The sequence below is a fragment of the Phoenix dactylifera genome, chromosome 12 (genome assembly GCF_051530095.1).
Source record: "Phoenix dactylifera cultivar Ajwa chromosome 12, Ajwa_hap1_PhDact_Kaust_v1.1, whole genome shotgun sequence".
NCBI lineage: Eukaryota > Viridiplantae > Streptophyta > Magnoliopsida > Arecales > Arecaceae > Phoenix > Phoenix dactylifera.
In genome coordinates, this window is record NC_143201.1 from 7,898,993 (window position 1) to 7,909,694 (window position 10,702).

General features: G+C 37.0%; 1 protein-coding gene across 4 annotated transcripts; it reads right to left on the minus strand.

Annotated features, from left to right (window-relative positions):
• Positions 1-3,255: 3,255 nt before the first annotated feature.
• On the minus strand, positions 3,256-9,280 carry LOC148700385 (uncharacterized). Of its 4 annotated transcripts, none has more exons than XM_088708362.2 (5): positions 9,192-9,280; positions 8,804-9,057; positions 8,497-8,708; positions 8,058-8,340; positions 3,256-3,776 (listed from the first exon to the last, which is right to left on the minus strand). In XM_088708362.2, exons 2-5 carry the CDS (start codon positions 9,053-9,055, stop codon positions 3,468-3,470), a joined length of 1,056 nt encoding a protein of 351 aa, XP_088564488.2. In that variant the 5' UTR covers positions 9,056-9,057; positions 9,192-9,280; the 3' UTR covers positions 3,256-3,467. The 4 variants fall into 4 exon arrangements, with proteins under 4 accessions (XP_088564488.2, XP_088564489.2, XP_088564486.2 ...); XM_088708363.2 differs by having other exon boundaries at positions 9,142-9,209; XM_088708360.2 differs by lacking the exon at positions 9,192-9,280 and having other exon boundaries at positions 8,804-9,133.
• Between the last annotated feature and the right edge of the window lie 1,422 nt (positions 9,281-10,702).

Sequence of the window (10,702 nt, forward strand, 5' to 3'; positions counted from 1 at the left end):
TTTTTTTAATATAATTAAGTGGAACTTGACTTTGTAAAAGATCCTTCAACAATCAATTCAATATATCTTTTTATTTTATCTTAGTTTTACTTTCATAGTAGCTCTACTATAAAAGTAATTATAACTTAAATTTCTACCTTAGACCAGTACTATATCCTTATCGTAGCTCAGCGCTAAACCCCACCATAGACTGACACTATATCCCTATCCAATTCTTCTCCTTCGAATAATGGTACGACAATGGTAAAAGTCTTTGAAGATCAAGACACCTATATCTATGCTACACTTTATCCTCCTTTTAATCCTCATCATCATCTTTTTGATTGATCAAACACCGGTGGCACATTCGTGCACACTAACCTTGTTGCCACTGAGATTCGAAGCCTTTCTTTGCTAACCAAGTTTTCTGGGATTTCGAGTTCCTTAGTGCTCACCCGGATGGGATGGAAAAAGTGCAAACAAAAATATTTTTCAGATAATTTTTTACCCGTATAATATTTTCCACACACTAAATATATCCTTGACACTACATTCGTCGACACTTGTCCGACATTTTTAAAAATAATAGGAATTTATTGGGCGACATTTATTGAATATTTCTTGGTATTTTTGAACTATCGGAGATTCTATGATTTCTTGTAGTAGATCGTCATATAGATAATCAAGACCCGTATCCTAACCCCAATGTTTACCAAAGCATTGCTTGTGGCTTGCAATACTGAACTTCTACAAGATCAGGTCATGCATGTGTTAATTATGTATGCCAAGTCATGTATGCTATGACTGCTAGATTATTTCATCTAGTGAAGCATATACTTTGCTATGTTTAATGGACTCTTGATTTAGTTTTTCTTTATATTCTCTATAATTCAACATTAGATTTGTATGCATTTTCGGATGCCGGTTGTGCTGGCTATCCTCTTAGTCATCGCTCTATAAACAATTATTGTTTTTTTAGGTGCAAATGTATCTCCTATAGTGCGAAGGAGTAGAATATTGCTTTATGTTCTAATATTCAGGTTGAATATTGGCATCTTTTTATATCGGCAGGGTTCATTCTCATTCTCCAGTCCAAAAAGTGAGGTTGCTAAGTTATTTTCCAATGAAAAGCATGTACTTTTGAAATGGCAAAAATATTTACCTAACTGGGAGATGGGTAAATTGATTTTCCATCAGCTAGGTAAAGTGGTCCTATTTTTCGTTCCTAAAATCCTCGCTCTTATGTTGATACATTAACAAACCCTAACCTCTCAATTGCTCTCCTTATCTATAATGAACCTTAGCCCAGGCAGTGCCGCTGCAATCGCCAACCAATTTTTGGTCAAAAGATCGGTGGATTCTAGTCAGCAATTTATATTACTCACTTAAATCTTCTTCTTTTTCTTTTAATTAGTGAGTTTTACTTTTTTTTTTTTTTCTAGGGGATTATGCCTTTCTTTCATGTTATCTTCTACCCCTAAACTATAACTATGAATTTCTAACTCCATCATACTAGCATAGCCTTTGCAAACAAGCTAAGAAGGAAATAACTCGTTCATTCCCCTTGGTTGGGGGCTTTTCCAAGTGGAGACACAATCCAACGGTGTAAGGAGACGAAGCTCTGAACCAAGTAAATATAGGGATGTTACACCTCTCTTCCCCCTCTCTTCCCTCTCTTCTTCTTATTTTACATTTTCTAAGCCTTATGTCATCTCCCTCAAAACCCACGAGCCCTATTCTACCCATAGGACCTCTTCTCTTTGAGGTTTGGTCGGTTTTTCTTTAGGCCCTTCTCGACCATGAACCTATATCTAGATTCCTCCAACCTTTTCCCTTACTTACTCCACACTTTCTGCCTAGCCTTTTTAGGTAAATTCCTAGCTCATTACGATACAAGCTGGAAAAGTTTATGATTATCGCTTGGGAAAGCAAGCTCAACCTCAAGGAGAAGATAGATAAAAGGTGGGTACAAGGTCGCAATTATCAATGTACAAAGTCCCCAATAAAAGTGTCCAACATTGTTAATAGAACCATGGTCGGCTAGCTCTTTATGGATAGGAATAAGAACCATTTTGTGCATGGGTGGCCTTGAGGTTGAGGAATAAGTTGTATGCTATGTCTTGCACAAGATACATTCTTTTATAAAGTTTAGTATTTCATTTGCCTTTCTATTTCTTCTAGATCATTCATATCCTATATTAGAACACTATTTTTTCCTTGAAGTTATCTGCAACTATTTTTTCTTTAAAACCAAATCATAGATCTAAATAATTTCAAAAATTCCTCTCAGAACCTAAGATTTTTTCCTTTCTATTTCTCCTGAAATCTCCGGTGACCGTAAGCCGAGACCGTTGGACGCGAAGAAGAAGGAGAAAAGAACCGGTGGTGGTCTAGTAGTAGTGATCAGTAAAACCTCTTGATGGTGAAGCAAAAGAGACTGGGTCTTTAAATAGCCATTAGAGGCTAGATTTTATAGCACTTATAAGAAATCGAGATGGAGAAGAAGTCCGTCTCATATTCCAAGTCGAATAGGGCTCTAATCTTATTTTTTTTTTCATCTCCTACTCCAAATCGAACATCTATCTTCTTTTTTTTTTTTTTTCTGTTTCTTACTCCAACTTTTACACCTGGGTTGATCAAGTGTACTAAGCTCAGTTACTTATTAGCTGGGCTGGGTGTTACACAATAGCTTTTGTAATTGTATAAATTCAATATATTAAAGACTTATGCCCTATGAACAGAGGTTAGTTTTTCCTCTTCTGCATGGTCATTGGCTGGTGATTTTCTCACATGGTAATGTGGTATGTGTTATAGATGAATATGATGATTCTTTAATTTTCAACACATTTATGGCTAGTATTAGTTGAAGGGCTGCTTGGTGGATTGTGTTTTGGGCATGCTTGTCATATGAGAAACTAAGAACTTCTCATCTAATATGATATGATTAAGTGGTAAAATGGTAAGTACAAATGAATGACCACTTTAATTTACAAGCGCGATGCCTTTAAATGATAATCGACTTCCACTTCCAAACATCTAGTACTTGAATCCTAATAGATGTTTATGTCATATAAATAATTTTTCATGATGTCCTCCCTGTAGTAGGGTACGGAAGAGCAGTTGTGTTTCTGCAATTCAGGAGTTGCAGACCATAAGAATAAAATTATTCTGCATACCCTATAATATTATTTTTCCCCGTACTTTCTAAGCAAAGAGTTGAGACCTGAAATGCCGTTTTAGTCAGTTTCTGGCTATAGTAGCAAGTGACGTTAAATATTCAAATGGCTTTGTAGTTTAAGTAGCTCTAAATTTACAGAAAAGTAGTTGTACCTTGCAATTCAGAACTTGGAGGCTAAAGAAATTTTCTCTGCATGCATGTGATATAATGTTGCACTGCTTATTTTCTTAGGATTGTGAACACCACAATTATTATATGGCCTGTTTCCCATACTGGAGTGCTAGGTGATGCCAAGTACTCAGAAGTAATTCTAAGTAGCAGTGAACTCTTCTCCAAGTACAAGTGCCTTGAGCATTGCATCACCCCAACCATCCATATACAATAACGTGTGCCCACATTTTGGATGCTCATGATATCGTATCCAAGGAAGCTTCTGTGCAACATAACGTTGTAACTCCACCTGGACTTGCCTATCTTCATACCCTTGCCAAAGGTAGACAGTGCCCTCGTTGTTTGGAAAAGGATTTCTCATTTTCATGGGGTCAAACTCCCAATTGCTGAATAGAACCATGATGTCCCGATGGAGAGACTCAAAGATGCTTTGTTGCTGCGCCTTGTTCTGAAATTTGCATATAAAAATAACATTGGAGTATCATTACCAGAACTACATGCAGTGCTTATAAAACTTTATGAAACTGTACCACCATGATATACTATAATACTAACTTGGATTGTTTGAATAATTTTTCTTGAGGTATTCTGGTATCTCATCAAAATCTTGGGAACATCTTTATATTTATAAAATGCTAATTCAAGCGGGCATAGAATGATTTTTAACTGATCGCCGATTCTTCCTGGCATTTGAATTTGAAGCTGTAATCCAGTATGTTATGGATTTCTTTAGATAATTAGTTTGATCGAAACATTAAAAAAATTATAATTAAATAGAAATAGAGAAACTTAATTCTTGTTATGATATATTTCTTATTCTGTTTACTACAGCACACAATTTGGCCTAGTTAAATCCTATTGCTAATCCATATGTGATATGCAGCATACCAACCATTTATATTAGCCATTCTTTAAATTTACTCATTTGGTAAGAGGCCAATGGAACAAGAGATCTGATTTTCCTTTTTTGCCAAGGAACAAGAGACATCATCTCATTTTGGACTCTTGATGGTTATCCTGAGTTGTTAGTTTCCTTGCTTTATGTCAATATCTTTTCTTATACATGCCACATCATAACTAAATGACTACGTTCTCTTTTTGATAACAGTGATGACTGCAAAATTAAGTTTAGCATATGAGTAGCAGTTCAATTCTTTGTTTTAGATTTCCATTTTGAGTCCTATTGTTACTGCTTAAAAAGATCTAGTTTCGATTAGTTTGCTCACTTACTTGATTATTGTTAAAACGGTATACTGAGGAAAGTAAAGTTGTAAATATTAAACTAATAGATCTTATACATATTCAAAGTGATCCTAGATGTACCAAATACCAATTTTAGACTAACATGCAAAAAAAAAAAAACAGAGTACTGATTTTGTCTCAAAATTCAAAGGTTTTCCCATCGCCTACCATTATTCATTGGCAACCCCTTTTTTTAAAAAAAAATCAAATTTCTCTAATCTCATATTTCACAAATATTTTATTGTCTAATGTACCTTATCTCATCCATAATTCTAAATCTCATTTTCTCATCTTTTAGCTAGCTTGTAAGTTCTGAACTACTTGGCATTCCAACGCATTATATTGTTCATGAAAGACTGACAGTTGTTTTCCATTTGCAATTTTTTTCAGTGTACATATCTTTCAAAGTCTTCAATCAATTTTTTTCTTGAAAAGAAAACTTTAAATTTGACTGGTCAATTTTAGGGACCAAATGCAGAATTTCGGTCTGTTTCAACTTTTTAGAAGATTGATCGTACATTGTAGATTTCAAAAAGTTATCTAATTTAAAATATCATTTGAATCGGGCATCATATGACAAAATTATAGTCTTCAAAAGTTTAACATACAATTTGGCCTTTCAATATGGCAGATCTTGCTCCTGGATATTTCCCAACCTATTTATAGTAGTCAAAGTGGTCAACATCGAGTGTGGTGTTCCTTTTTGTCAGAGCTCGCTTGTTTAGGGGCTTTAGCTTTTATAAATTAAAACTATAGATGGGCAAACATCTACTTCCCTATCTCATGGATAAATTACTTAGCTTTGCTTGGAGATGGGTTCCATCCATACTCTTCTTTGCTCCCGAATCTTAGCAAACCACTTAACCTATTTTTGCATCTAGATTTTGCAATAGGGATGCTTCTTGTTGTCCTTCCTCATTGACAATGACGACCACTTCCCCTCAATCTCAATCAACTAGTAGGTGGAACCAAGGAACGAAAGCATGATTTCTTATGAGTGGTATTAGCTTTTCATATCACCATCCACATTAACTTATTGCAGGCATTAACTTCATTTGGGCAGCAGTTGCAAGATCCATATTTTCTTATATTCTGGAGGTGTTTATCATGAATGTCTTTCCATCCTTTGCAAAATGATACTTTTTTGGCCATCTATAAAAGACTGCATCTTGATCCCATAGGTATGAGCTTCTAAGGATGAATTGGCATATATCCAAAGAAACTACTTTGCAAGTTACCTCATCTATGTACCTTTTAGTTATTCCAATTTGGAAGGTAAATTACTTAGTGATCTGTAACTCAATATCTTTCTGAATCCACCCAATGGTATAGGGACACATGTGAGGCTTCATCTGCAACCCTAGCTTCTAAACCAATCTTTTAGAGATAATTTTATTTGGATCCTAGAATTTGTAATAGCCTAAATGATGCTCTGTTTCATCTGGATCTTCGAGTAGAAGAGTTTCTCTTGCATCTTTAGGTCTGCCTTAGTTGTTATCTTGAGTTTCCTCACATCAAACTCAATTTTGAATCTGCTTGCTCAAGCTCAAGCAGCTCGTCAACCTCTATCCCATTGACGACCTTCCTTTTCTTGTTGGAATCCTCATCCTTCGACTTCTTCCTCTACGATTGTAACTCAGGATGAAGCTTTCGATACTTCTTGGTATGCCTTTTGATTCTGCAGTGGCCACAATGATTTTTTACGTCATGTTGACCTACTTCTTACTCTCCTGCTCTTTGTGGCCTGATTTTCCATCATCTTCTTTAAACTTATCGCCATTGTCCTTCGTCAAACCAATCCACATGGCCTTCACATTAGCTTCATCAATGTCTTCAGCTTTGAAGAGCTTTAGCTCCTTTCGGATGCTCTTATAGAGACCTCCAACGTACTTCATGAAGACCACATGATCATCGATGGAGATTTCAAGTGAGATGGCTTGTTTGTGGAACTCGGAGGTGTAATCATGTATAGTTCGATCATACTTCTACCATAGGTACTGCCATTTGATTCAATAATCATCCTCATAGGTGAGTGGGTATTATTGCTTCTTGATTAATTTCTTGAATTTTCTCCACATCTAAGAGAGATGTCATCATTCCTCATATATAAGAATACCATCAGATAAGGGCATGCTTGAAAAGCTTGAGATGGGTAAAAGCTACCTTCTAGATTCTAATATAGCCATAGATCGTGAAGTAGGTTTCTAACTAGTCTAACTAGTTATCCAACTTCTCTACATCGATAGCTCATTATATTCATGGATCTCAATTCGAGCTTCATTTTTAAAAGGTAGAAGACAAGGATTATGAGTGCCCGTAGGTTGCTTATCCTCTTGCTAAATAGTAGTTTATCATCTCTAGATATGGAAGACAACTTCGCTATAAGAGTTGCTGGTGCTTGTGTTAAAGGCATTGTCAATTGAGATATGATCTTAGTTAGTTGGACAATCTTTTTCTCTAGTTGTGTGAGATATTTCTTTATAAAGGAAATTAGAAATTTGCTCAAATTGTACCAATTCTTGCATTTAGTGTGTGTGAGGATCCGTGCGGGCGTGTGTTTAGTCCCACATCGGTTATTCGCTGGGTAGATCTTGGGTACTTATACAGGATCAAGGAACCCAAATAATACCTTCCGGCTAGCCATTTTGGGTGAGGTCCTGGGTTGTTACAAATGGTATCAGAGCGGATCCGGCCCATAACCTATGTGGACTAGGGGACACTGCAGCACGGATCCATTGGGGCTGACCACGGACCAATCGTGGTGTTTGTGATTTGATTTGAATAGATATGAACCTTTAGCCTGACGAGGACGTCAGGGCTTGAATGGAGGAGTATGTGAGGATCCGTGCGGGCATATGTTTAGTCCCACATCGGTTATTCGCTGGGTAGATCTTGGGTACTTATACAGGATCAAGGAACCCAAATAATACCTTCCGGCTAGCCATTTTGGGTGAGGTCCTGTGTTGTTACAGTGTGTGCCTCGTTATGTTGGAGGGAACCAAAATAGACCTTAATACTGGCTAAAAAATTGGTCTTTCTTGATCCTATTTTATTAGCTACCAAATATTTATTGACTGTATAACACTAAAAGAGGCTTTAGTTTAGTTTTACTTTTAAACTAAACTACTCATATAAAGGTTTGCCCTCTCAATACCGAATTCTGTATCGGTACTATATTAGTATTGCATTGGTATGGTAATATAGAATCTTTTCAGTATACCGAATGTCGGTGCGCCATCTATACCAAATACTGTACCAAACTGATATGGTACGGTACGATTTGTACTGCCTAGTTTGGGCTGGTACAGTGAACCTATCGGTCAAGAAACCAGAATTCTCATTGATTAATCTGCTTTCATGCCTTCTCTTCTTTTTTTCCTTCTTTATCCTTCTTATTTCTGTAGTTTAAAATGATTCGGAGGAAATAGTGAGATAAGAATCCTTTAAAATATGAAACATTCCGAAGCCTATCTGTGAAGGACCTTACCCGAGGTGACCTAACTTTTTTGGGCCTCTTGTGCATGTTCTCCTTGTCCTGAGGGGACAACAGATCAGGATGCCTCTCAACAGCAGCTGCAGTAGGGAACCATTTCTGGGACATCCAGGCATACATCAGGGAAGGAACATAGTGTGCAATCCAGATAGTCCTTTGGTCCTGCACCAACAACCTTTTATAGGCCTTTTTTACCAGGTCGGCAGGAAAAGAAGGCCACCAGTAGTTGACAGGCGGTGCAACAAGTCCTGCTCCTGCTAATCTGCAAGTACTGAAACTATTTGTAAAGGAAAAAGTTTGATAGAGTACTCCAGTGCAATTTTTCGCCTGAATCTTTTGAGATGAACTGGAGCTAACTCGGATACAAGTTTTCAGAAACATGACTACATTGAAGGAATAGAGCATGAGAGTGGGATGTTTATAGAGAGATTACCTGTGTGGTATGTAGTTGAGGCAACTCCAGACAGGGTAACCACCCATGGAACCTCCAAGCACATAGAACCTCGATCCAAGTTCTAACTGATCAGCGAGTTCTTCAATGTCCATAGCTTCACTCTTTACCATGCGTTTGGGGTTTGGATCACTTTCCCCATAGCCCGCTCTGTCAAACTGTAGGAAGTAGATCCCCAGTTCATTCACAAGATCCTGAAACCAACATTTTATAATACCATTGAAACCTAGTCCCACACATCCATCATGTATCAACATAGAAATCTGCTGCAATTTTCTGTTTTTCTTACTTGACTGAAAGGGTATTCATATTCTTTGGAGCTGCCAAAGCCATGGATGATGATGACTTTATACTTCGCCTCGTCTTTGGGGGTTCCAGATTCTTTGTAGGCCAGGTACCTTCCATCTCTGAGCCTAATTCTTGGAGAGGTGACAGGAGGACCGTTTGGAGTGCCGCAGATTCTTGGACGGGGAGGTTGGATGGCCTGGTAAATCCATCCAAAGAGAGCTACCACCAAAACTGCTGCTATCGCAGTAAGCATCCCTGTGACAATGATAAAGATTCCAACATCAGAGCTCATTGTTCCTACTATCAACATGACAATGGTATTTGGTTTGTAGAACATACTGAGGCACAAAGAAAGATGACCTTTCCCTGGAGAAAAGCACAGAAAGTACCTGCAGTGCCTCTCTAGAGCTAGGTTTCTTCCACAATATTCTCCAGAGGCAGGAACTGGGGGAGTTGGTGATCTTTAAATGAATCTGGTTCAGCTTGTTGGTTTGGTTAGCAGCATTTGCTGAAATGTGTCCAAGTGGAAGGCTTGGGTGGATAGTGTTCTCTGAAACAAGCAGCTGGCCTCCTGGAATTAAACCTTTTGTCCGTTAAAGGGGATTAATACGACCCACGCATGGATAGCGTGTCCATGGAGGACTTGGCATGGTTCGTTCGCATCCTTATTAAAAAGTAATAATAGAAAAACGAGTAATGCTAGGGGCCCCAAGTTATGAGCACACGAAGAGTTCTTCCACCACGTAGCAAATGGAGATCATTAAAAGTTTGCGGATTTATCTATTACCATACGCAAGGTGATTGATTATTAAATTATCAAATCAATGTTTATGAGTCCGATAATTTTCTTTTCTACACAAAATGGGCGCCCCAAAGCATTTACCTAGGGAAACTAAATTACCTTATTATTCTGTATCAGCACACAACTCAATTCTTTTATTGAAGCATCATTATAGATGATAAAATCTTCACCACTGGAAGAAAGGATAAGGATAGGGGCTGACACTAAATGTTCCTTAAGTTTCTTGAAGCTCTGTTCATATTTATTTGACCACTCAAACTTAACTAGTTTACGAGTTAGTTGAGTTAAAGGTGCAGCAATTAAGAAAAAATCCTCAACAAACCATCTATAATATCGAGTTAGGCCCAAGAAACTGTGAATCTCAGATACAATGTTCAGCTTGTTCCAATTCACCACCAAATTTACCATGCAGGGAATCCAGAGCGCAACAAACGCTGCACACCTGTATGGCGAGCCATACAGACATGCAACGCTATAGATTATATCAAAGCAATATTAATTTCTAAAAATTTATTTAATCAGTTACTAGAGTTTCAAAGTGCCATAAGCCAACATATACTAACTATTAAGATAAATCAAATTAATTACTCTAACTAATCTCATTAAAGCGTCACCAAATGAAGGTATCTTAAAAAAATCTAATACACTCCTCAGTCTCATGCGATAATGCATCTCGATCTAAGAAATAGAGAAAACATGATGGTGAGCTACACTAGCCCAGTAAGCAACATAATATCTGTGACAAAAAACTACTATTATTAACCATCTGTGACGACGGTGTCCAAATATCACTATTCTAATCATCGGTGGAGTGAAATCTAAACCAATTTCTCACAGATTACAAGTCGACAAGGCCAACAGAAAATCTCTATTGGCGGGGCCAGATCATATCTATGCTGAGAATATATACATACAAGAATAGATTTTTCATAATTTGTCCGATCACATTTTCTAAATTTTATAATATGTAATATAATTTTTAAAATGATTATTAACATTGCTCATCCATTTAACTAAGTACAAATTATATATCAAAATTTATTCAACTAATAATTATTTTACCAAATAACTTGAAAAACGCACTTTGACATATTAGGT

Excerpts from the sequence above, each read along its gene's own strand:
- LOC148700385 (XM_088708360.2), bottom strand. The coding sequence starts at position 9,112 with ATGTTGATAGTAGGAACAATGAGCTCTGATGTTGGAATCTTTATCATT. Across the intron at positions 8,709-8,803 it reads ATGAATACCCTTTCAGTCAA|GATCTTGTGAATGAACTGGG; the intron begins GTAAGAAAAACA and ends TGTTGGTTTCAG. Across the intron at positions 3,777-8,057 it reads AAAAAGTTAGGTCACCTCGG|AACAAGGCGCAGCAACAAAG; the intron begins GTAAGGTCCTTC and ends TGCAAATTTCAG.